Source organism: Notolepis coatsorum (assembly GCF_963971535.1).
Source record: "Notolepis coatsorum genome assembly, chromosome: 3".
In the NCBI taxonomy this organism is placed as follows: Eukaryota; Metazoa; Chordata; class Actinopteri; order Aulopiformes; family Paralepididae; genus Notolepis; species Notolepis coatsorum.
The window spans coordinates 3,239,348-3,264,146 of record NC_140167.1 but is presented as its reverse complement, the minus strand read 5'-3'; the positions used below and the strand labels follow the sequence as shown (position 1 = coordinate 3,264,146).

Below are 24,799 nucleotides of genomic sequence, written 5' to 3'. Positions count from 1 at the left end.
TCTCTCTCTCTCTCTCTCTCTCATTCTCTCTCTCTCTCTCTCTCTCTCTCATTCTCTCTCTCTCATTCTCTCTCTCTCATTCTCTCTCACACACCAACCCACAACAGGTCATACAAACCAACCGAACGCCACCCCTCATAGCTCAGTAGTAGTTCTGATGACGAAATCACCAGTAGGTGGAGAAAAAAAAAACTATAAAATAATATGGCAACAACTTGAGACGAGCCCACCTCGTCGGGTACAGTCAGTAGTAGTAATAAAAAAAAGATGAAAAAGAATGATAACATACCGAAAAGAATAAAGAGGCAGTGTGGCGTAACGCTCTTTAGAGACAGCAGGGGGAGCAGCGGGGCAGGGAGGGAGGGAGAGAGAGAGACAGAGAGAGAGGGGGAGGGGGGGACAGGGGGAGAGGAGAGGGGAGAGGAGGAGGAGGAGGGAGTGGAGTGGAGTCGGGACATGTCCACAGGCAGCGAGGTCCACAGGAAGGCCACAGTACCATGGAGGGAGGAGAGGCATGAGCAACGAGAGAATGGAGAGAGAGAGAGAGAAGCAGAAGAGAGGGAGAGTGGAGGAGGAGAGGGTTCCAACAGGGTGAGGAGGAGGAGGAGAGGAACAGAGAGGTGGAGATGGTGAGGAGGAAGAGAGCAGGAGGAGGATGATGATGGGAGTCAGGTGGGGCCAAAGGACAATGTGGTGTTGTCGTGTGTTGGTTTTTGTTTCAATCAGGGGGGGGAGGGAGGGAGGGAGGGAGGGAGGGAGGGAGGGAGGTTCAAATTGGGGGACGATGGATGGTGGGGTGGGAGGGAGGGAGGAGTAACAGACGAATGGAGAGAGGGAGGGAGGGAGGAGGAGAGTGGGGGAACAATTGGTCGTGGGGCGTGCAGTCAGTTGGCAGGAGTTCAGGTGAGGGGATTCAAAAAACAACAAAAAGAGAGAGGGGAGGAGGAGGAGAAAGATAAAGGAAGAGAGAGAGAGATAGAGAGAAAGGAAGTAAAAAAAAAACAAGGTCAGTATACACAAAGAAATGTAGTGCTTCAGACAGTAGAACTGGCTAAATTAAAATGCACTGTCACTATGGGAACACTAGGAGAAAGGAAGAGAAAAAAAGATTAACAATGAAATACAGAAAAAAGGCAAAGAGACAATATGTACTTTTGAATTGAATGGTTTTGTTTGTAATAATTCCTGAATTACATTTCGCTCCTTTAACCTTACTATTCAATTTCCCAATAACTCCTTACGACTACAAATAAATTGCTTTAAAAATCAGCATATGGCTATAGTTATAAAACGTTACTCCAAAAGTCAACATAACGCTGTTGTCAAACCACCAAAAGATACCTAAATGTTTGTGTTTTAAACTTAATTTGAATCAAATCACAAGTAGATTTGACAAAACTAGGACTAACTAATCCATTCAGAAACTTTAGCACAGCTTCAAAAATCTTAATGAAAATTATTTTGTAGATTTGTTTTGATCGGACAGCAGCGCTGTAAATGTAACTACTTGATCTACAACTCAAGAGAAATGCCTGTGATGAACCTAACGAACGACAACTCACGTTATATTCTAAAACAAGATAATCGCAAAAATGATGCTATATTCTTATATTCTTAAAAAATAAATAAAAAAAAAAGTAATATTGTCTCTCCAAACAACTCCAGAATGATTTCAACGAATGGGACGGGGAGAAAAAATGAAGATATGAAATGGTGAGATAAATTAAAAAAGAAGTTAGTTTTTGTTTTAATAAACTTAAAAAAGGGAAAATCCACAGTGAATAAAAGTGGCAGATCAGAGAAACACAAAAGAGTAAGGTCCTCAGAGGAGAGGAGAGGAGGACCCCCCCCTTAAATACACGCCTCTTTCTAAAGGAGCGAGATCGCTCCTCCAATCGGGTGGATGGGAAGGAGGGACAGGAAGACGCAGAGCGATGGAGGTAAAGGGGCGCAGAGCGATGGAGGTAAAGGAGCTTCCTCTTGTGAGTGGCCGGACGGGGGGCGATATAAAATCAAGTGGAAAGCCGCAGGGCGCCAACGTGTCCACAGCGCTGCAGTGGGGGCCCGTAGCCCCTTCCGTGACGGTGAAGCACCGAGTGAATACACAGTCCCTTGTCCAGCCGTGTACAATTCCTACAATTAAGTCTTCCGTCTCGCTTTTCTCCATCAACACGCTCCTCGTACAAGTATCGCAGAGACATTTCAAAGGTACTCACAGTTGCACGAGGGTTTCGGACAAGACAAGCGCTACCAACTAACCGTTGGTAGTGTGATAGTAAAAGGGTTATTAACCTTCCGTTGTGTGGCAGTGAAAGGGTTAATTGTAGGACTTCTACACGGTGGGACAAGGGACTGTGTCTTCACTCGGTGCGTCAGGAACCGATCCACAGCGCTGCTGCACAGGGGGGGGGGGGGGGGGGGGGAGAGGGGGGGGCGCTGGGTACTGACCTCTGGGTTGAGGTTGCTGACCAGCAGGACGTTGTGGCCCCCGGGAGCCTGGAGCCCCGGGAAGCCGAGCCGGTTAGCGGCCGCCGCCGCAGCCGCCATGCCCTGGTGGCCGACGCCCAGCTGCGCCAGGGCTTGGGGCATGCCGGGGATCTGCATACCTGCCGGGGGGAGAGACCAGAGGAGACCGTCGGTAACATTTCTTTTAACTAGGATGTTCGATATGGGCACTTTCACCGATATTGTCCAACTCTAAATTTCCCGATACCGATATCAACCGATACAGATATATGCAGGGTTCCCCCCCAAAAAACGTATTAATTTCAGGTAATTAACATTACATATCTCTTGTCGTGGAATTAACACAACATTATGCATACTTTTCACAATAAAATAAGAATTTGTTCTTACTTGCTTGCCTGGTTAAATAAGGGTTAAAAACATTTTTAAAAAAAATCCTTTTTATTTTTTAACGGATACAGATAATTTTCGATATTACATTTTAATGCCAATATCGGCCGATAACATCAGACATCCCTACTTTTAACCGAGATGCATCAGTAGCGGGGTTCCCATTCCCAGACATTGCAAAATAAAATTCAAGGACTTTTAAGTACTTTTCCCGAGCACTATTTTTTTTTCAAGGATGTCACTCGAAGGATACAATTCACTTTTAAATGCCGTTTTGTTTTGCATCTTCTTGGCCTGCTCGCCAGCTAGAGCATCACACGCGAAGAGATGAGGAAAAGCAGTAGGTGCGAGCGAGACAGCGGCTAGTCAGATTTGATTAAAAACAGGGAAAAAAATAGATTTCTTGATTCAGAAGAATTTGATCATGGATGAACAAAACATTCAATGCAAATGGTTGATTTGAATTTCAAGGACTTAAGCACCTTGTTAAAAAATTTGCCATTTAAGGAATTCCAGGCCTTGACTTTTCTTTGTAAATCGAGCCCTGGCATCCGGTCAAAATAAAAACAAAAAATGTGAAGACAAGAAACAAACCAGGAAAATAGGAAACAATATTAGAAATGTAAAAATATAGAAATAAATAAAACACATTCCCGATATATTTGTGTAAATAAATAATGCTTGTTTTTCCAATTCTATTCCGTCTATTTTTTACAGCTGCTACCTTTAACTTTTTAACTTAAGTAGTGATTTTATCGTTTGTCCACTACAGTGTTTTACTCATTTGACTCTTATCGTGCGTCTATTTATGTCTATTTTAACATTTGTCAACAGATGAGAGGTATTGGATACCTGAATTTACCCAAGGGGATCAATAAAGTATCTATCCATCCATCTATCCACACATTGACTGAACACATCCATTACAAGCAGGGACTGAACGGGAGGAAGATGGCAGACTCACCCTGCGGGATGGCGAACGTTGGGGGGAAGGCGTGGGCTCCTCCGTAGGGAGAGGCAGAGATGATACCTGGAGCCGCTGGTGGAAGAAGACCGGAGGAGCACACGGGTTCATTCAGTTCAGTTCAGTCATTTTTTATTTTCAGATTTTGGACACATAATGGTCATTCCATAAATCTGCAAAGTTTTACCAGCTGCTATTGCAGCATTGTCCGAAAAGGCCTAGGAAGAAGCACTAGGCTTGTCGGGCCCTACTTCTGAGTGAAGACTCTTTCTTTCTTCTTTTTTACATTTATATACATACATATAGTACACATTACAGTATCCCTGGAGTATATAATAGTATATATAATAGTCTATACAACACATGTGATATGAGATATATAGTACATGATATATACAATATAATAGTATATAGTGCAAATATAGTCTAATATAATATGCAGATTAATTATAATATGATTATATATGACATAACGTACAGTATCATATGTATCTTTTTTTTTTTCATTAAGGGTTAAGAGGAACACCGCGCCATATGGCCGGGAGGGATGTACGCGTGCGCGCAACGGTGCATTCATGAGGGGGGGGGGGGGGGGGGGGGGGGAACTGGCATGGGGATCAGTTGCTCTGACGAGATTGGGGGGGGGGGGGGGGGGGGGGGACCATGTTGTCATAAGGCCAACGTGGATGAATGAAGGAAAAGTGTGAATGACGGTGTTTATTAGAGGCTGGCGCTTTTTTTTAGTACTAGGACACAAAAGCGCCAACTTGCCTCCTCAGACGTCCACAGCCCCCCGCCAGCACGCGTACAATGGCTGAAAGGCTCAGGGGGGGTGTGTGAAATATCAACCAATTGATGGCAGACACTCGATTGGACCAGGAAGACACCCTGGGCTCTCATGACACCATAGTGAGTTGGGAGCCTCGGTTTAATGTCTCACCCGAGAAGGATGGCACTTGCGACTGTACAGTCAGTGTGTCCCCATCACCGCAGGGACAGCAGCGCTGGTCGGGGCTCAAACCGGTGGCCTTTCCGACAGCCCGATGTAGGGGCTTTGGTGACGACAAAGTCCTCTCCTCATTTGACCGTCTCACATTGGGGGCAGCACACAGTTCCCCAAGTGTCTCGGAGGCGCACTCTGTATGAGAGTCACACCTAGGGATGGGTACCGAATTCGGTACTTTTGAGGTACCGAACCGAAACACGTCGGTACTACCGAGTATCGAATCAAGTGAGAAACCAAAAAAAAAAATTTAAAAAAAAATGTTTTTTTTTATTAATTTTTACTTTTTTTTTTTACTTTTTTTTTTTCATGTCAACGTTCACACGCACAATATATGCTTACCTAGGATTTGACTTGATTCAACAACAAAGCAGTCGGAGCAATGACGAGCCGAAAACTGTCGAAATTGTAGTTATTTGAAGTTTGGATTTTTTCTTTTTTTACGACTGAGGTAGGTAAATTAAATTTCTTGAGACTAAAGTACCGAAAAAAGGTACCGTTGGGTACCGGTATCGATTCACAGGTACCGGTATCGGTTCAAATGTGAAAGGTACCCATCCCTAGTCACACCTTCAGAGCTCACCTGAAAAGGACCGTCGCTAGCTAGTCAATCGTGTTTCAGTCAGGCACCCGTAACCCTTTCACTGCCACACTACAGAAGGTTAACCCTTTACCATCACACTACAGACAGTTAACCGTCTGTAGTGGTAGTAAAGGATTAACCTTCTGTGGTGTGGCAGTGAAAGGGTTAACCATTTGTCGTGTGGCAGTGAAAGGGTTAACCTTCTGTGTTGTCGTTGTGAAAGGGTTAACCTTCTGTAGTGTGGTAGTGAAAGGGTTAACGTGCTGTGTTGTCGTCGTGAAAGGGTTAACCTGCTGTCGCGTGGCAGTGAAAGGGTTAAGGGGGGGGGCATGACTAGAATCACCCACTGGGGCCTCTGGCTTATGTGTAAATAGGCTCATTGACCGTAAAGTTCTATTTTAATATGTTATTGCATGTTTTTATTGTATTGTACTGTACAAGGGACTGGAGATGTAAAAAAAAAAAAAACACATCGTTTGTACATCGTCGCCGAAATAAAAAATAAATATAGAAGACATACCGAAGGCGGCGGCCATGGTCTGGTGGTCCATTTGGGGTTGGGAGTCCCCGGTGGGCAGGTCGGGCCGGGTGTAGTCCCTGCTCTTATCGTTGTTGTACTTCACGTTGAGGCTGGTGAGCTTGGAGAAGCTGATTCTCAGCGTGCAGCAGGCGTTGTAGATGTTCTGGCCGTCCAGGGACTGGTGGAGGTGAGACAGTGTTTAGAGACACAGTAACAACAACATGTGATTGTGTCTACATCCAGGGACTGGTGGAGGTGAGACAGTGTTTAGAGACACAGTAACAGCAACATGTGATTGTGTCTACGTCCAGGGACTGTGGAGGTGAGACAGTGTTTAGAGACACAGTAACAACAACATGTGATTGTGTCTACGTCCAGAGACTGGTGGAGGTGAGAGTGTTTAGAGACACAGTAACAACAACATGTGATTGTGTCTACATCCAGAGACTGGTGGAGGTGAGACAGTGTTTAGAGACACAGTAACAACATGTGATTGTGTCTACATCCAGAGACTGGTGGAGGTGAGACAGTGTTTAGAGACACAGTAACAACATGTGATTGTGTCTACATCCAGAGACTGTGGAGGTGAGACAGTGTTTAGAGACACAGTAACAACAACAACATGTGATTGTGTCTACGTCCAGAGACTGGTGGAGGTGAGACAGTGTTTAGAGACACAGTAACAACAACATGTGATTGTGTCTACGTCCAGAGACTGGTGGAGGTGAGACAGTGTTTAGAGACACAGTAACAACAACATGTGATTGTGTCTACGTCCAGAGACTGGTGGAGGTGAGACAGTGTTTAGAGACACAGTAACAACAACATGTGATTGTGTCTACGTCCAGAGACTGTGATGCTTGGACTACATGCGTGTGTCACTTTGACCTAGTTTTTCCCACACCACTTTCAACGCGCAGATCTTTCCACACAAGTCTCGTTGGCTTCGATTCGTGTTGTTCTTCTTACCAGAGACACTAAACCGCCTCCAAGAAACCATCACAGATGTGAGCCGTGACGTAGACATTATTTACAGCGACGGCCGACGGCCGGAGGAGGAATCATTTAGTGGAAAGAAGTGCGTGCGACCGGTTAAAGAGTAAAAAAAAAATGGTTTAGGGAATCCATTTGTGCCGGGATCCTTGTGATCTCGACGGACGGGTTGTCTCGGGGGGAAACCCCGCAAAAGGACAGAGTAGTGTGTGTGTGTGTGTGTGCCTGTGTGTGTGTGCCTGTGTGTGTGTGTGTGTGCTGCACCGGTCTTACCAGCTTGGCGTGCTGAGCCGTCATGCCGTCGGCGTACTGGACCAGAGCCTGGAATTGGTTGTTCTTGGTGAAGGTGATGATCTTCAACACTGTGCCGAACTTGGAGAAGATCTGGGGGTAAAAAGAAAAACAAGACACGGCACAACATTCAGCCGGACGCTTTTATCCAAAGCCACGTTCTGTACGACGACAAGTCGGCAGGAGCAGCCGAGTAACGATGTTCATCGAGAGGGTGTTGAAACTGGGGTGGCGCAGTGTCGAGTGCATGGTAGTGGAGACGTGTTAGTCTAGTAGGTAGTGATACAGGCGAGGTCGATTATTCAGTGGAAGAGTGCATAGATGGCATAATGACGAACAGTGTCAGCCACACTAACGGTGTTGCCATAGCAGAGTCGTCAACAAGGGCGCCTGGTGTAAATCTCTCGCCGCTCACCACTTTTAGAATCTCCAAAACATTTCTTAAAAGGTAGTGAAGTGATTCGATAGCACGGTTTAAATAACCAGAAGCCTCCAGATTGATTGCTTGGATGGTTTTGGACAACGATACTATATTTGCCGATATCTGCCACGATACGATGCAGGTGTGTGCAATCGATATGAGACGATATCATAAGCCCATTTAACACAGTCAGTAACATTTAGATCAACTCAAAAAAGGTAACGAAAATATAATATGAAAAATTTATTGAGCTCTTCCAGACATTTAAATGAAAAACAAGTGAAAGTGTTGGAGTATTATACTACCGACTCAGTCCGTTCTTAAAGACTGGTGGCCCTGTTAACTCCACAAAGGTTTAATCTAGCATGCTAGCAGTTGTCCACACTCTCTACAAAGAGAGGGGCCAAGAATGGCCATTGGCCGTAGCATGCAATGTGAAGGCACAGTAGGCTACTGCTAAACGGTGAGCATTATAAGTGGAACACACACATGTACACAAAAAAATAAGTTCCGGGGGGGTCGGAGGGTCCCCCCCCCCCAATCTCTGAAAATCCTGTGGGGAAACACTGTGCAGTTTAAAACCTTGGTCTCCAACCTTTGTCAATCAAGTTGTAAATTATTTAATTGATCGGTATCCTTACGCGTCTTATCGTTATGATTTTATATGCCTTTTTGTACTCTCGACGACGTGACTAAACGAGGGAAACGCTAGGGTTAACCCTTTCACTACAGAAGGTTAACCCTTCACTACCACACTCTGCAGTGAAAGGGTTAACATTCTGTAGTGTGGTTGTGAAAGGGTTAACACTTTGTTGTGTGGCAGTGAAAGGGTTAACAGTCAGTATTGTTGCAGTGAAAGGGTTAACCCGTTCGCAGTGTGGTAGTGAAAGGGTTAACCTTATGTAGTGTGGCAGTGCAAGGGTTACCACTGTCGTGTGGCAGTGAAAGGGTTAACCATTTTGCAGTGTGGTAGTGAAAGGGTTAAACCGTATGTAGTGTGGTAGTGAAAGGGTCGATTGTGGCAGTGAAAGGGTTAACCTTCTGTCTTGTGTCAGTGAAAGGGTTAACACTGTTGTGTGTCAGTGAAAGGGTTAACACTGTTGTGCGTCAGTGAAAGGGTTAACACTGTTGTGAGTCAGTGAAAGGGTTAACCTTCTGTATTGTCGCAGTGAAAGGGTTAACACTGTTGTGAGTCAGTGAAAGGGTTAACACTGTTGTGCATCAGTGAAAGGGTTAACCTTCTGTATTGTCGCAGTGAAAGGGTTAACACTGTTGTGAGTCAGTGAAAGGGTTAACACTGTTGTGTGTCAGTGAAAGGGTTAACCTTCTGTATTGTCGCAGTGAAAGGGTTAACACTGTTGTGAGTCAGTGAAAGGGTTAACACTGTTGTGCGTCAGTGAAAGGGTTAACCTTCTGTATTGTCGCAGTGAAAGGGTTAACACTGTTGTGAGTCAGTGAAAGGGTTAACACTATTGTGCGTCAGTGAAAGGGTTAACACTGTTGTGAGTCAGTGAAAGGGTTAACCTTCTGTATTGTCGCAGTGAAAGGGTTAACACTGTTGTGCGTCAGTGAAAGGGTTAACACGGTTGTGCGTCAGTGAAAGGGTTAACCTTCTGTATTGTCGCAGTGAAAGGGTTAACACTGTTGTGAGTCAGTGAAAGGGTTAACACTGTTGTGAGTCAGTGAAAGGGTTAACACTGTTGTGAGTCAGTGAAAGGGTTAACACTGTTGTGCGTCAGTGAAAGGGTTAACACTGTTGTGCGTCAGTGAAAGGGTTAACCTTCTGTATTGTCGCAGTGAAAGGGTTAACACTGTTGTGAGTCAGTGAAAGGGTTAACCTTCTGTATTGTCGCAGTGAAAGGGTTAACCTTCTGTATTGTCACAGTGAAAGGGTTAACACTGTTGTGAGTCAGTGAAAGGGTTAACCTTCTGTATTGTCGCAGTGAAAGGGTTAACCTTCTGTATTGTCGCAGTGAAAGGGTTAACACTGTTGTGAGTCAGTGAAAGGGTTAACCTTCTGTATTGTCGCAGTGAAAGGGTTAACCTTCTGTATTGTCGCAGTGAAAGGGTTAACACTGTTGTGTGTCAGTGAAAGGGTTAACCCTTTGGCAGCGCGGTCAGTGAAAGGGTTAACACTGTTGTGTGTCAGTGAAAGGGTTAACCCTTTGGCAGCGCGGTCAGTGAAAGGGTTAACACTGTTGTGTGTCAGTGAAAGGGTTAACCCTTTGGCAGCGCGGCCGGTCAGTGAAAGGGTTAACACTGTTGTGCGTCAGTGAAAGGGTTAACCCTTTGGCAGCGCGGTCAGTGAAAGGGTTAACACTGTTGTGTGTCAGTGAAAGGGTTAACCCTTTGGCAGCGCGGTCAGTGAAAGGGTTAACACTGTTGTGTGTCAGTGAAAGGGTTAACACTGTTGTGTGTCAGTGAAAGGGCTAACCTTCTGCATTGTCGCAGTGAAAGGGTTAACACTGTTGTGTGTCAGTGAAAGGGTTAACCCTTTGGCAGCACGGTCAGTGAAAGGGTTAACCCTTTGGCAGCACGGTCAGTGAAAGGGTTAACCCTTTGGCAGCACGGTCAGTGAAAGGGTTAACCCTTTGGCAGCGCGGTCAGTGAAAGGGTTAACCCTTTGGCAGCGCGGCCGGTCAGTGAAAGGGTGTGACGACTGAAAGGTTCGAGATGAAAGGCGGTAGTACCTGGTGCAGCACGTCCAGCGTGACGGGGTAGAAGAGGTTCTCCACGATGACCCGCAGGACGGGGCTCTGAGAGCCCATGCCCCCCCCCATGCCGCCCATGCCGGAGGCGTCGCCCGCCATGGCCATGCCTCCCATGCCGCCCTGCACCGCGTTCACGGCCTGCAGCGCCGCCTGGGCCCTCTAGGGGGACAAGCAGACGGAGGAGACGAGTAGAGTCAAGGCATTTATTTATATTAGCTCTCAGAGAGCCGACCAGACTGCTGCACAGTAACTACTGACTGCAGAGTTAACCCTTTCACTGCCACATGACAGAAGGTTAGCCCTTTACTATCACACAACCGACGGCGATGCTCCATCATTAGCATCATTAGCTCCGCATTGGCGGAGCTAATGATGCTAATGATGGAGCATCGCCGTCGGTTGTGCGATAGTAAAGAGGGCTAACCTTCTGTATTGTCACAGTGAAAAGGGTTAACCGGCTGTCGTGTGGCAGTGAAAGGGTTAAACACTATAGACACAGTCACACAGTGGAACAGAGGACAACACAACATATATTGAAATTCTTTATTCGGAATAACCCCATGAGATGTAGCATCTAGTTTTCGAGGGGCTCCTTAACACAATACAACGTATGTACATTTTAAGAAAAAAATAATAATAAAAAACACAAAAACATTGGACATCGTCTACAACAACAAAATCAACTGAGAAATGACATTACAAAATAAGTAAACAAACATACAAGATCACAAAATAAACAGGACAAACAAAACAAAACACAAATCAAGCAAGGGTAGGAACGGATCGTTACTTCGTACGAGATAAGTAGTGAAAGTCTTGATAGTATGCAGTATATAAATGATAAAACTAAAAATGATAAACTAAAAATGATCAACTAAAAACATGTACATCATGTACTATGAAAGTAAGAAGACAGCGCATTTTTAAATAAATAAAAAGATGAGATGGAACAAGTATTTGCAGGTAAGTTATTCCAAATTTCCAATCAATGACTAAAGACAAGACGGACAGCAGGGACGGGCACCGCAATCCGGTACTTTTAAGGGAATCGACCGAATCACGCCGGCACTACAGATTCACCGGTGCCAAATGTAGGTAATGGATACATTTTTGTTTTGTTTACCGCAAAACGAAACCTATGAATTGTGCCGCACGTTCATGCGCACAATACACGCTTACCTAGGATTTTACTTGATTCAACAACAACAACAAAGCAGTCGGGGGCGATGGCGAGCCGAAAGCGTACAAATGCAAAAATTAGGTAGATAGTGCAAATCTTTCAGTAGTATTGTTAAGATACAAGATTATTACATTTGGTCAAAGTGTGTATTTTTGGACAAACTTTGGAAATGCAACCACTGATTCTATATGAAGTCTGATCTGCCGTCTCATCGAGGCGGTTACTCAGCCTCTGGGTGTCTCCAGCGCGTCGTCCTCCGCGGCCGCTTCGCCAACAAGGCTTTCAAACTGAAGCCGGGGCATCAAATGTTTATCGTTTCTCCCGTAAATTTTTTTGGAGCAATTACATGTAATTTTCCCTGTTTTCTCTTTCCACTGTTATGGAGCGATCTATGAGAATACATACAATTGCCCATAGCCTTTATTATATCGAGTAATATTTCAAATTATTTTATGAATAAGAGTGGTATATCAATAAAAACTGACATTTAAATGGTTAGAAAAAGTTATTAAAGAAAAATATCGATATACAATTATTTGTATAATGTGTATATTGCACTTTAGTCCATGCAGGGTCTGTTTTGAGGGTACAAGGGTTAAACACTGCCTTGACTACGAGGGGTCTTAGTGTAACTAGTTTTGAGGGTACAAGGGTTAAACACTGCCTTGACTAAGAGGGGTCTTAGTGTAACTAGTTTTGAGGGTACAAGGGTTAAACACTGCCTTGACTACGAGGGGTCTTAGTGTAACTAGTTTTGAGGGTACAAGGGTTAAACACTGCCTCGACTACGAGGGGTCTTAGTGTAACTAGTTTTGAGGGTACAAGGGTTAAACACTGCCTTGACTAAGAGGGGTCTTAGTGTAACTAGTTTTGAGGGTACAGGGGTTAAACACTGCCTTGACTACGAGGGGTCTTAGTGTAACTAGTTTTGAGGGTACAAGGGTCAAACACTGCCTCGACTATGAGGGGTCTTAGTGTAACTAGTTTTGAGGGTACAAGGGTTAAACACTGCATCGACTACGATGCAAAAATTGGACGGCAAAATTGATAAATAACAACGAGGATAATAAACACGGTTCGACTTGAACAATGGTGTGTGGGAGCCCATTTCCCGTTGGCTTCCTGGAGGAGTTCGGTACGCCGCTTTTTCTGTAGTTTGCTCGTAAATCTTCGGCACAGCGCTTGGCACAACGTTGGCATGGAACAGCCAGAATCGCACACCGTTGATAAATGTGTCTATTCAGAAACTCTGCAACAACTGTTTAGGGCTGTATGCCAATGAAGAGACAACAAGATTTATACCAATAACTTTTGAGAACACACCGTCCGGAAAACACTGCCCAGGTGTGCACGTACATGCATTAGTTATACGCTGAGAGCGTCGAGTCCTTAAATGAGAGAACATAATCAAAACTAACTCAAAATAAGCAGATTTTTAAAAAGGGCTGTGTGCCAAGAGACACAGAAGATTAATACCAATAATTTTGAGAACATTGTCCAGAGACACACGAACCGTCCGCCTGTGCATTTAGATGCACAATTAAGTTATACTTGTGAGGACTAACTTTGATGTTGATGTTGGACGGTCCTCGCAAGAAAGGAAAAAAATAGCTAATAGCTAACCATTTCACTAACACTAGAAAGGGTTAACCCTTTCACTACCACACTACAGAAGTGTTAACCGTATGTAGTGTGGTAGTGAAAGGGTTAACCGTCTCTATAGTGTGGTAGTGAAAGGGTTCTGGTTATGATTTGTGTTAGGTTAAGGCAAGGCGTGTGTGTGTGTGTGTGCGCGTGTGCTCGTACCACTTGGTTGGGGGAGTTGTCCGTCTTGAGCTCCTTGTGGGTGGAGTACTGCATGTAGATGGGGTGGTTCCTGATGACGGGCGTGACTGTGGAGTAGTAGCTGACCATGGTCTGAGCACATTCCTCGCTGTTGAGCTCCAAGAAGGCCTGCGGGGGGGGGGGGGGGGGGGGGAGACCACATTACCATGACAACCTCTTCATTCACCGGGTACATCTCGTTTGTATACATACACACACACCGGTGATTGACCCATATCGAGATCCGCCCCCTTTTCTTGATCCTCTATAATCGCAAACCACCACCGCTTCCTTCCCCTTTTGTTTTCCGGGGACGATCGAGAGAAGAGAGGGCGGGGTTCGAGATCAAAAGGTCAATTAGTTTGTCTCGTGTTTATAACCCGTCCTAACTGTCGAGGAGCAGAGGGTGTCGCCCCCGGAGCCCTGAGGGGCAAACTTCAGTTCCGATGCACGTCTTAGACCAGATTAAACACGGAGGAAACCCACGGGAGAGAGCGGGCAAACTTGTCACAATACTTTTCTCAAAATGGAGGGTATATATGCATTACAATAAATATACCGGTAGGCAATGAATAATTTGAATATATACTATGAGTAAGAGTAAAACAGTATACACACACGGTGCACTAACTGGTGGTTATTATAAATTAGATGGGAGGCTTCGTTTTGAGGAAAAGCATCGTCATGACCGTGAGAACAAAATGGGCGCAGAGGGCATATAATTATCGTACATGTGGCAACCCGGCTTTCAAGAGGAAAATGATGCAATTTAAAATCATCTGCGGTTTTTAGCCGTTTCCTAGCGACAGGGGGGGGAACATTCCAATGAAACGCGTCTCCATGTAGGGAAACAGACGTGCGGTGTCGCATGGCGTGTCTCACCTGGTTCTTCCCCTTCAGCATCAGCAGGTTGGTCACCTTGCCAAAGGGCAGTCCCAGGCTGATGACCTCGGCCTCGTTGATGTCGTTGGGCAGCTTGCGCACGTGGATGACACGCGAGGGCGCGCCGGGGCCCCGGATGTCACCTTTGAACTTCTTACTGTCGTTGCCATTGGCTAAGAGAGAGAGAGAGCGAGAGAGACGCCGATCATCAAGGAGGAGAGGAAAGGGAACAAGAGGCTCTGCCTCGCTGAATAGCCCCCGCTGACAGATCGTCGTGGCAACGCAAAACACAACAACACACTGAAATACGACAAGCACTTCAACCCCCCCCCCCCCGCTCCTCCTCCTCCTCCTACCTGAGCTCATGATATAGGGCCCGTTGGATATGGAAAAGAGTTCGTCGGATCCCCTCTGCAGAGAGAAAGAGAAGAGAGAGACAAAAGGAGGTGGTTGAGTCGACAGGTGGAGCAGCACACGACGACGGCACACGGCGCTCTCACGTTACCACCCAGCCATTGTGCGGCGCGGGGGGAAAGAAGCAGGAAGTCATCCGATATAACCAAAGAGGATTAAGGGAGGGAGAGAAAAAAAAGAAAGAAAAAAACACTTTCAGAAGAACCCAACCCTATACTCCTCTCGCACGGATACAGTGGCCTAGTTTGCCCAGGGGGCAATATTCCATTTTCCCACCACAATCACATGTTCCCTTTCATTCCAACCTCCTCCGCTGCGCAACTACTACTTGCTGCCAACAAGCTACGAATCATAAGTTACATTCACGACCACACAGGCTATTATTTCTTACCCCGGGGGAGGGGGTTGGAGGAGGAGGAGGGGAGGGAGGGAGGAGGGGGAGGAGGGGAGGGAGGAGGGGAGGGAGGGAGGGGGGTCAACGCTCCAAAACATCACATGTTTCGTTCACACGCCAAACAGAAAAACAGCTTGGCACCAGGAATTTCAGTGTGTGCGTCAGCAGCAGGAAGAGGTTGACATTGCAACAGGCAGGCAGCCATTACAAGGCCCCCCTCTCTCTCTCTCTCTCTCTCTCTCTCAAGTGGGAGGCTGACACATTGAAACCGTCTTGTCGGGAGGGATAGAGAGAGAGAGAGACGGATAAGATACTGCCGGCCCACACTACTGTACTGTCCTGTGTGAGACCAGCCTCGTCTGGCGCCTCACTCCACACAGTCGATAGAAGTGCTGTTTCAGGCCTGCTTTCGCGGCTGTGTGTGTGACTGTGTGTGTGCTGAAGTGCTCTCACGGCTGTGTGTGTGTGTGTGTGTGTGTGTGTGTGCTGGAGTGCTCTCATGGCTGTGTGTGTGCGTGTGTGTGTGTGTGTGTGTGTGTGCTGGAGTGCTCTCACGGCTGTGTGTGTGCGTGCTGGAGTGAAGCAGTCACAAGGAGTGGCTCAGCGGCCTAAGCTCTCTCTCTCTCTCTCTCCATCACTCCACAATGAAGGTCCTGTTCCTGCTGAGACTGGAGGGCATTGTTACACAGCGGCACACACACACACAGGACCCGCTCCCGGGAGTCCGAGAGCCCCTGGCGACTAGCGGCTGTGCAGGTCCGTCGGCACTCTTCCATGTGCCTCGTATGTGAATCTCTGGGCTTCTACAGCAATCGTGCACATTTTTATCGATATTGGAATCACGGATCATTAAAAACACGATTACTCATCGGTTTGAGATCATTATGACGACGACTGAAATTGGTTTGACCTTTTCTTCTCCTCGACCGAAGGCCCCGCCTTTCGGCCGCCGTCGTCGTCTACGACCTCCCCTCTCCCTCTCGACACCGGCTGAAAACTACCGTTTTGGGCTGTGAAGGAAGGGTGGCGCTGCATGTAAAACGCAAGACAAAAAAAGTGAGAGCAACATGGCACGCGGCACAATAATCGACCGCGGGGGAAGACTAATTGAAACTCAAATCAAATCACGGCCCCAGCCCTACAAGGAAGCGAGGGGGGGGGGGGGGGGGTTTCCCAGTGTAAAACTGTAGATAGCAGCGCTGCTCAAAATGGCCCCGAAAAGATTGATGTCTGCGAGGAGACCTCCAGGCGGCGTTGTGTATAGAAGTTCAGAGGGAGGGGGGGGGGGGGGGTAAGTTGGACACAGTTCGTTGCCATAGGACCCAAACATGGACTGTAAGGGCTATATAAACTATCCTTTTGAGTCCAGATGGCCGGGCTGACTCACTGGCTCGCTCGCTCAGAGGCCCAGCATCCACTCTCCGCCTGGTGCCTAAAGCAACAAGACCCAGCCCCTGTCCCCTCTTCACCGTCCCGGGATCAGGCGTATATTAGGCGAAGATGGAACGCCGCCCAGACGATCGCTGACCTCGGATCAGTGACCCCGAGTTCCCTAAACGAGTGTCAACTTAGCGATGCGTCGGAGGGGCCTACGGTGAGTGGGAACATGCGTGTAAGGGGGGAGGGGGGGGGGGGTCTTTCTGCCGGGGTCCCTGGGGTGGGAGAACATTCATCACTGGCCGTGAGATGAAAACCCATGCTTTTCAAGGACAACGGGAATAAAACGTAGGGTGTAACAGGGAAAAGCCATGCAAAATAGAACTCGTACATTAAGAGACCCCGTAGGCCATGGTTACACTTACGTTTCATTTTCGCATTATTTCGTTTGCGTGTCCCAAGTTAAAAGGCGACGCCATTTTGGCAGGCAATTTCGTTTTCCTAGCGGCAACGCTCAAAGGGGGGGTTTCATTTTGAAAACTCGCCGGCAACAGTGCCATGTAATATGCGCGAGCCAGATAGACACTGACGTCCGCGTGCCCTTGATATGACAGACCGCTGCTAGAACCAGATGCAAATATTATTGCTCAAGATGTAAAATACGCTAGTGAGCAGGGGAGGTACTAGTAGTGAGCAACGCATGGAGGACAACCCGTCACTTTCAAACATTCCATCTGCTTTTGCGCCATCAGCGGATGATTGGCAGTTCTGGAGCCTCGGGAGTCCGGGGTGGTCATCTGATGAGCGCCCCGTAAAAAGTCGCTCACCTGACATATCGTCATGTACTCGTCGAGAACCGATTTGGTCGAGTGAGGTGGCGTTCGAACGGCAACAAATATATCTTTAATTCTGTCGTTTTATATGTTTGGCGAAAAATGCTGCCGCAAGCCACTCGCAAAGTGCCGTGACTTAGTGCGTTCCGCCCCCACGGGCACGCCGGTCGGCGTGTTAAGAGGTTAAAGGAACATTGTGGGAAATCGTTATCGTTGGACAAGAACATAGACACCAATTTCCTCTGTGCGTTCAGTAGAAAGCTATCAAGCTAGCCTATTGAATTGAATTGAATACTTTATTTTGACACAAATCGTATGACAAAAAACATTTTAAAAGACAAGACAATAACAGTGTCAATAACGCAGGTCAAAAATGGATAAAACACAATAAAGCCAAGGCTTGTTTCCATTGTGGTCCATACATGGAACATAAAAAGGCACAGAAACACAAATGGACATGTACACCGACAGGACACATTCTTTAAAAAAAAAAATAAAAAAAATTATAAAAACACCTAACCTGACAACTCATACAGTTAACTAATGTTAAAAGAAAATCCGCAAACCCTTAAAAGCAACTCATGATAAAAGAAATAAAAGCCAAGTTATGATAAAAGAGATAAAAAAAAAACATTTTAAGACCAATTTGAGTTGCTGCTGAGCCATGTTTTTAGGGCGGATTTAAATCCGAGAGGGGAGTTCAGGAGTTTTATAAATGTTGGCAGGGCATTCCACATTACCGTAGCCGAGTAAAAAAATGCATCTTTCCCCATGCATGTCCTGACTCTCGGCGGGACCAGGTCCGTGGGGCTTCCTCTTGTGGCGTGTTTGTGGACATCTCCTACTTTATTAAAATAATTGACTAGGTACTTGGGGACCGTTTCTTTTAGTACTTTAAAAACCAGTAGCATTTTAAGCTGGTGTACTCTTTCTTCAACCCTAAGCCATCCCAGCCTGCTAAAGTGGGCTGGCGTTAGGTGAGTCCTAAAGTGAAGGTTGTGCAGGAGTCTCACTAGTTTGTTTTGGGAGGTCTGGAGCTTTGTCTTCATTTGTTTTGATATGTTGCTGTACCATGAAGTGCAAGCATAGTCAAAGTGACATTGGATGAGGGCTCCAGCTAGGGTCCTCAGAGCGTTCCTATTAATGAACGAGGAAATTCTAAATAAAAATTTGGCACATAGCACAAATGAATGGACGCGAATACGGACCAGAGCCTAGCTGTGGGCCAAAAAGGCCCCTCCCAGAGTTTTAAGGCAGGCTAGTGGTCCATGTCCGCTTGCATTAATTTGTGCTAAGCTAGGCTAGCTCGTAGCCACATCTATCCTCTTGTCCGACTCTGGAAAAGAAAGTAAGTGAATTTCCCCATAACGTTGTTCCTTTAACCCATTGAACCCGAGAAACACATTTGTGTGTGTATATGCAGGCTATATAATGCATTGTTAGCAGGCGTTTTAGGTCTAAATGGGTTAAGCAGCCATTTGTATCTAAAGGGCCCACAACAGATGCAGACAATGAGGAGTTCTGGCAGTGATGACTAACGCCAGACTCTTAGGAGGTTGTGGGCAACAGGCATTACTCTCTCTCTCCCTCTCTGCTAACAGAAGAGAGTGAAGAGGACGTGTATTTGGACGGGCCATCTTCCAGCCAGGGTTGGGTTACTTCCTCCTTGCGGACTGACGGGTCCATTGTTCCATCGCAGTACTTTCCCCTCCCACTTCCTCATTCTAATAATATCTACAGGCCGGGGCAAAGTCCAGCATGGGGGAGGGACCTCGAGCATAGGACAGATACAGAAGCTCGCCTCCCCACTGTGGGCCGAGAAGAGAAACCAGCTGTGTGTTTTTTTATGGCCATTTTGAAGTATTGCACTAGAAACGCTGGGTGGAAACGGCAGAATTCAATAAAACATTCGCAATTTCACAAAAAGAAATGTCAGGCTCCCTGGAGGTGCATTTGTGGAAATGTGGTAAATAGGCAATGGAAAGGCATTCGTCATATAAATAACGGCAGATGGGAGGAAAAAGGCTTCCATGATGATGAACGCTCTGCCGTTTGGTCCGACTCCATTGCACAGAAACTCAGCCGGGTTTAAAACGTTCTGAAATGATGCAGCAAAAGGCTGTCTGTAAATCATGTCACCCCAGAACCGTCAGATGTGAAAAAGCAATGTGCAATGTGCCACTGCTATTGTAATATGGCCATTATAATATCGTTATTATAGCCATATAGACTTAATCCTTTCACTACCACACTACCAAATGGTTAACCTTTTCACTGCAACACTAGACGGTTAACCCTTGCACTGCCACGCGACAAAGGGTTAACCATTTCACTACCACTACAGAAGGTTAACCCTTTGCTATCACACTACAGACGGAACCGATAGTAAAGGGTTAACCTTCTGTAGTGTGGTAGTGAAAGGCTTAAACCACAGGGATGTTTATATTTGTGACCTACATTCTGTGCTCTGGGCAGAAAGTTTATTCACCTCAAGCCGACTGATGCAAACACGCCCAATTCATATCCTTTTTCCAAAATGTTTGCTTTACAATCGGATAGAAAAACGGCTACAGACACTTTGACGGGGTTGTGTGGTTGAGCCCGAGAGAGCAGGGAGACACTATATTGAAATGCATAAAGTTGAGAGGCTTTGTTCAGTCGACTTGAGGAAACCGAGCTCGTTCGTCCGCCACAAACCTGCGAGACGAGTGCCAACCTGTCGTCTGAAGCCCTTTGTTTGCTCGGAACGCTGGAACAGAAAGGCAACCTCGAGGGGATTATGACTGAAACTGCTCCCGTACTGAAACTGTTAAGTGACTGTGCCGGCGACTGACAATGGCACTGACTGATCTGAAGAGAACTTGATAAGGGTACGTGACCGGGGGCAAAGGCCCCACACCACCCCCACACACCTGGTTTTCATTCAGCAGCGACAACAACAGTAGCCACAACGTGGAGGAGACTAGCCCGTAACTCCATTAATACACACTCAAACTGACTTGAGCCCCCCGTTCCTATAAGCAGCACAGGGCTTTTGACTAATGCCTCCCACAGTGTGTAGTTAATTTTATGTTACACTAGAATACATAAGAGTTTAGAGAAACGCTCTCAACTCCCAACAATAGCCACAATGTGGAGGAGACTACTAGCGTGTAACTCAAACGTGACTTGACTCGTGCCCCCTGTTCCTATAAGCAGCACAGGCCCTCGACTAAAGCCTCGTTGTGTAGTGCATGTTATACTAGTGGAGTACATATAGCGTTAGAGAAACGCTCAACTCTTACTGGCAATGCAATCTGTTTGACTCCACAACCTCATTACAGCCGTGTCGACTCACAAGTGAAACCTCATTTTCTCTGCCCTGCGGCTCCGTGCTCTGCTGGGGGGGAGGAGGGGGGGGGGGACTCCCGGGGGAGACGTGGGAGAGAACATTGCAGGTGGAAGCATGTTTATTCACCGTGATCGGCCTTGGCTGGCCGAGGGGGGGGGGCAGGGAATAGTGCCACGCAGGGAGGGTAGAAGGGGGGGAGGGGGGGGGGTTGGAATGCAACCGCGGAATTCCAGACACACTCTGCCCAGACGGAATAATTACAGATTCCAGAGAGGCAGCCCTCCGCATCACTGTTCCCACAACAAGGACGACCAGAACCAGATGAAAACAGGACAAGAGCTAGAAACAAAAAAGGGAACGGGCCCCTCTCTGACCAACTTCTGATTGCAATAAGGGGCGGGGGGGCATTGTTATTCATGCACAGAATACAATAGGCCTGATTGAATGATCTGCAAACACATTGGAGGGGGGGGGGGGCTGTGTGTCACTTTCTGGGTGTGTATCAGATCGTTTGTTTAAACAGCGGGAGGACCTTTGGCCGAGAAGTTGGGGGAGGTTACGGCGCCCCGGTTTCTGTTCCAATTACTCCGTGCAGGCCTGCGCCCCCCCACGCCCTGGAGCTTAAGCAGAGCACTTTAAAACAAGTCTTTTTATTGGGTACACAAGTACACAAACAACAGGCGTTTGTTTGCCAAATTCAGTCATGTGTTCCTTTGCAAACAAGAACATGGATCGACACACCGACGCGTAGAACAAGCTCCTTACTGTAGCGCCACAAGCCAAATTCAGTCATGTGTTCCTTTGCAAACGAGAACACGGAGCCACACACCGACACGTCGAACGAGCTCGTTAATGCAACGTCACACAAGGCCAGACTACTTCCCCTTTCACTCAAGATTGCTTCGTCAACCCGCGAGTGCTCAGGAAGAACGGGGCAACACCACATTATAATTATTATTACCCCGTCTTGCTTTATCGCTCCGGTGGGCCGTCATTAGAACGAGAGGAGGTTAAATCTCAAACTAGTAACGACACGTAATGCAGTGGCTTCCCTTGGACCCCCGGAGAGACGGGCCGGCGGCCGCTGACCTCTGGGTTGTTGTTCATAAATCTTTAACGTAGTCCTGCCCAGGCGTTATCAGAAACGGCTCTGAACAGCATTCTGTAATTATACAATAAGCCCTGAACAAACAAGCAAGACTTCATGCATCAGTCTCCACTATAAATAGGATTATTCTCCGCGTCTAGACGGACCACCGTTGCCAAATGGGAAACAACTGTTTAAAATTATTTTTCCAATAAAGTTATCGTCTGCGAGTCATAACCAATAGAACAAATAGGCGTACAGGGGGCATAATTATCATACAAATATGATAATCATCGTACAGCTGGGACACACCGAGTGACTTGTGAAGTAACTGGTACACTTTAAGTTTCCTGGACAAAAGTTTCACCTAACTGATCAGCTAACTAAGGATAACGTGCGTTGTTCTACACCCCCCCCCCCCCCCCCCGGTAAGCAGGCAACTCTAAAAGCCCTGTAAATAGTAAGGCTGGTGAGAAAAAGGCAGAAAGAACAGACATGAAATGAATGAGTGAAAAAGATGCCTACCTTGGTGCCAACCGATATGTCATGGACACTGCTGTGGAAAAGAGAGAGAGAGAGAGATCTCATTAATAAATTGTGACGCCAAACAAAACAAAAGCAGATGTCGTGTGATCTACACGGAGTCCAAAAGGTTAGAGGTACTCCACAGCACAATACGTGCATACTGCAGGGACTAGGGGAGATCTATTTCATACAAACGCATCAGCATATTTGCCTTTTAAGCAGAGGAAATCCAACACTGAGTTCCTCATTTCAGAGACAACAACAGCCTTGCAGGTCTGACCGGTTACAAACCCCACTCATAGTGTGCCCCCCCCCCTTTTTTTTTTATGAGAAAAGATTTAGAAGAAAATACAATTGTATAGATTGAGGATGGGAGGGCGCTTCTACGCTCCCGTGCAGATGACATCCTGAATTCACAAAGAGGATCAATGAAGGAATAAGCTTTATCTTTATCTAGTGGAAAAATACAACTCCCAACAAGCCTTATTTTGAAAAAACGTTTTGAGGGGGGAAAAAAGCAACAGGTTAATAATCAATACTTACTCAATTTCAGTGACGTAGCCGGATCCCAGAGGGTACAAATCAGCGTCTAGGCGGCTGTCGTAAGTGGAGGGGGGGGGGGGGGGAGAGACGCAGAATTCAGGAATGTTAACTTGAGAAATGAGATTCCCCCGTCAAGAGAGTCAGAGATTTTATTTGCCATGTATGGATGAATCCACGTTGGAATATACAGGTACAGAGCAAACACTGGTGTCTACAACTAATCCAAAACAGGAGCAGAGTAGAAACAGTACAGGGGAAAAAAATGGAAAAACACAGACCGAATAAAAGGACAAATGCTAAAGTTGATAACAACATCCCCTAAAAGTGCATATCATAGTAAAGTGCATAATGCATAGAGGCACAATTTACAGTAAAAGTGCATATAATCAAAGTGCGTGATGCACAGACACACAAAAACAGCACTTCCACAAACCTGACTAATAACACACCAAAACAAAATAGGATAATATAGAAATATTATGCAACCAAACAGCCGAATTAATAATATAAAAAAAGACTTCCACCTCTCACTCAGGCAACTTGTTGGGTTCGGTTCAACAAAACTTCCTGCTGGTTTTCTCAGCGACAGCGAGTCGTGATCTGGACCAACGTTAGCTTCAAGTTTACAAACAAGCTTTTCCAAGAAAGGGAAAAACTTCCCACCTAATGTTATATAGCTCAGCATATCGTAGAAATTTGAGGGACGTCTTTAGTTTTTTTTGTCTTCAAATTTGATGATGATGTTGATGAAGTAGTTTTATTTTCGGTCTTTGTTTACAGATAAATCAAAAACACACACGTGTGGACTTTCAAAAGGGGAAAAAAAGAAAAGAAATCACAAATGTACATATTCAAAGTAAGCTCACACACAAAATCCAAACTCTGACAGAAAAAAGGAATAGGCTGATGAAGCACATGCTTATTTTTGCCTATCATTTACAATTCTTAAACTAAATATATTTTAATATAAAGGAAAAACTAAAAATATGCTGAAGGATATAAAAAAAAAATTTTGATGTTTTACTCAAAACGGTACTCCTGAATTATTTTATCCTTCAGAAGTACACAACTTCCACCCTGTCACTAAGAAGACTATTCCACAATTTAACTCCCAAAATTGAAAACACATCTGTTAGCTTTTACATTAGTTCTTACCTTTGTATACGTTTTAAGCATAACATAACCCTCTTAAATTACACTTTCCTTCCAAATCAAACGTGCAATAAATCCAATCAAATCAGCCATCATCAGACATCTTCAACTAACATGGCCCTGGACACGAATGAATGCGGAAGAGAGACTGTGAGACACGTTGCTTTAACGGCAGCAGAGCTCGAGCCTCTAGTTAGTGAGGAGTTCAACCAAAGGCAGCGGCGGAGACGTTAACCTGGCACACATTTTGGCACAAACACCAAAAAAAACTTTTAACCAGATAAAACCAGGCGAGTGTTTAATAGTTTAATCTAAACCGGCCGAACAGCTAATGTCTAAGTTTGCTAAACATTATCGTCGTCAAAAAAAAAAGCCGAACATGATGAGACCCAACGTTAGCTTAGCTAGTTAGCTTATAGCTAAGGAGGCTAGTTAGCTGCTAACTGTTGCGTCTGTTTGGAGAGGGGAAAAGAAAAAAAAACGTTTCAAGCACAAAGTTTCTCTCCGTCTAAATCGATTAAGTGTCGCGCGGCTTGCCGAACGGTTTCACACACGGACGATATATATACATATATAATAACACAAGTCGCCCGACGGTGACTTTAGATATGTATATAATAGAATTGCGGTTCTTTCTTCTTGTTCCACTTACCCGTCCATTGCACAGTAAACACGGCAGCAGGTCTAGGAGGCAGGGCGCGCGGGCAGACTGTTGAGTGGAGGAGGAGGCAGGGCGCGTGCGCAGTGGAGGAGGAGGCAGGGCGCGTGCGCAGTCGATTGCAGGAGGAGGAGGGAGGAGGAGGAGGAGGCAGGGCGCGCGCGGGCAGACTTCTTCTTACAAAATGGCGGAACACACGGAGGCGCGCGCTGATTAGTCCAGCCACTTCTTCCAAGAGCCACAGGTGGGCGGGGACT

At 46.1% G+C, this 24,799-nt stretch overlaps 1 protein-coding gene across 1 annotated transcript in view; it reads right to left on the bottom strand.

The window, feature by feature from the left end:
* The window catches only part of LOC311225122 (polypyrimidine tract-binding protein 1-like), a gene marked incomplete at its 3' end in the record, with an annotated part of 25,563 nt that extends 967 nt beyond the window's left edge, over positions 1 to 24,596 (bottom strand). The window contains exons 1-12 of the mRNA XM_084310327.1: positions 24,537 to 24,596; positions 22,733 to 22,786; positions 22,190 to 22,220; positions 14,585 to 14,639; positions 14,229 to 14,401; positions 13,329 to 13,475; positions 10,322 to 10,501; positions 7,193 to 7,303; positions 5,927 to 6,104; positions 3,821 to 3,895; positions 2,449 to 2,606; positions 290 to 323 (exon numbers count right to left, since the gene is read on the bottom strand). Coding sequence (XP_084166453.1) covers positions 290 to 323; positions 2,449 to 2,606; positions 3,821 to 3,895; positions 5,927 to 6,104; positions 7,193 to 7,303; positions 10,322 to 10,501; positions 13,329 to 13,475; positions 14,229 to 14,401; positions 14,585 to 14,639; positions 22,190 to 22,220; positions 22,733 to 22,786; positions 24,537 to 24,544 — 1,204 coding nt within the window. The 5' untranslated portion in view covers positions 24,545 to 24,596. The remainder of the gene's footprint in view (positions 1 to 289; positions 324 to 2,448; positions 2,607 to 3,820; positions 3,896 to 5,926; positions 6,105 to 7,192; positions 7,304 to 10,321; positions 10,502 to 13,328; positions 13,476 to 14,228; positions 14,402 to 14,584; positions 14,640 to 22,189; positions 22,221 to 22,732; positions 22,787 to 24,536) is intronic.
* Between the last annotated feature and the right edge of the window lie 203 nt (positions 24,597 to 24,799).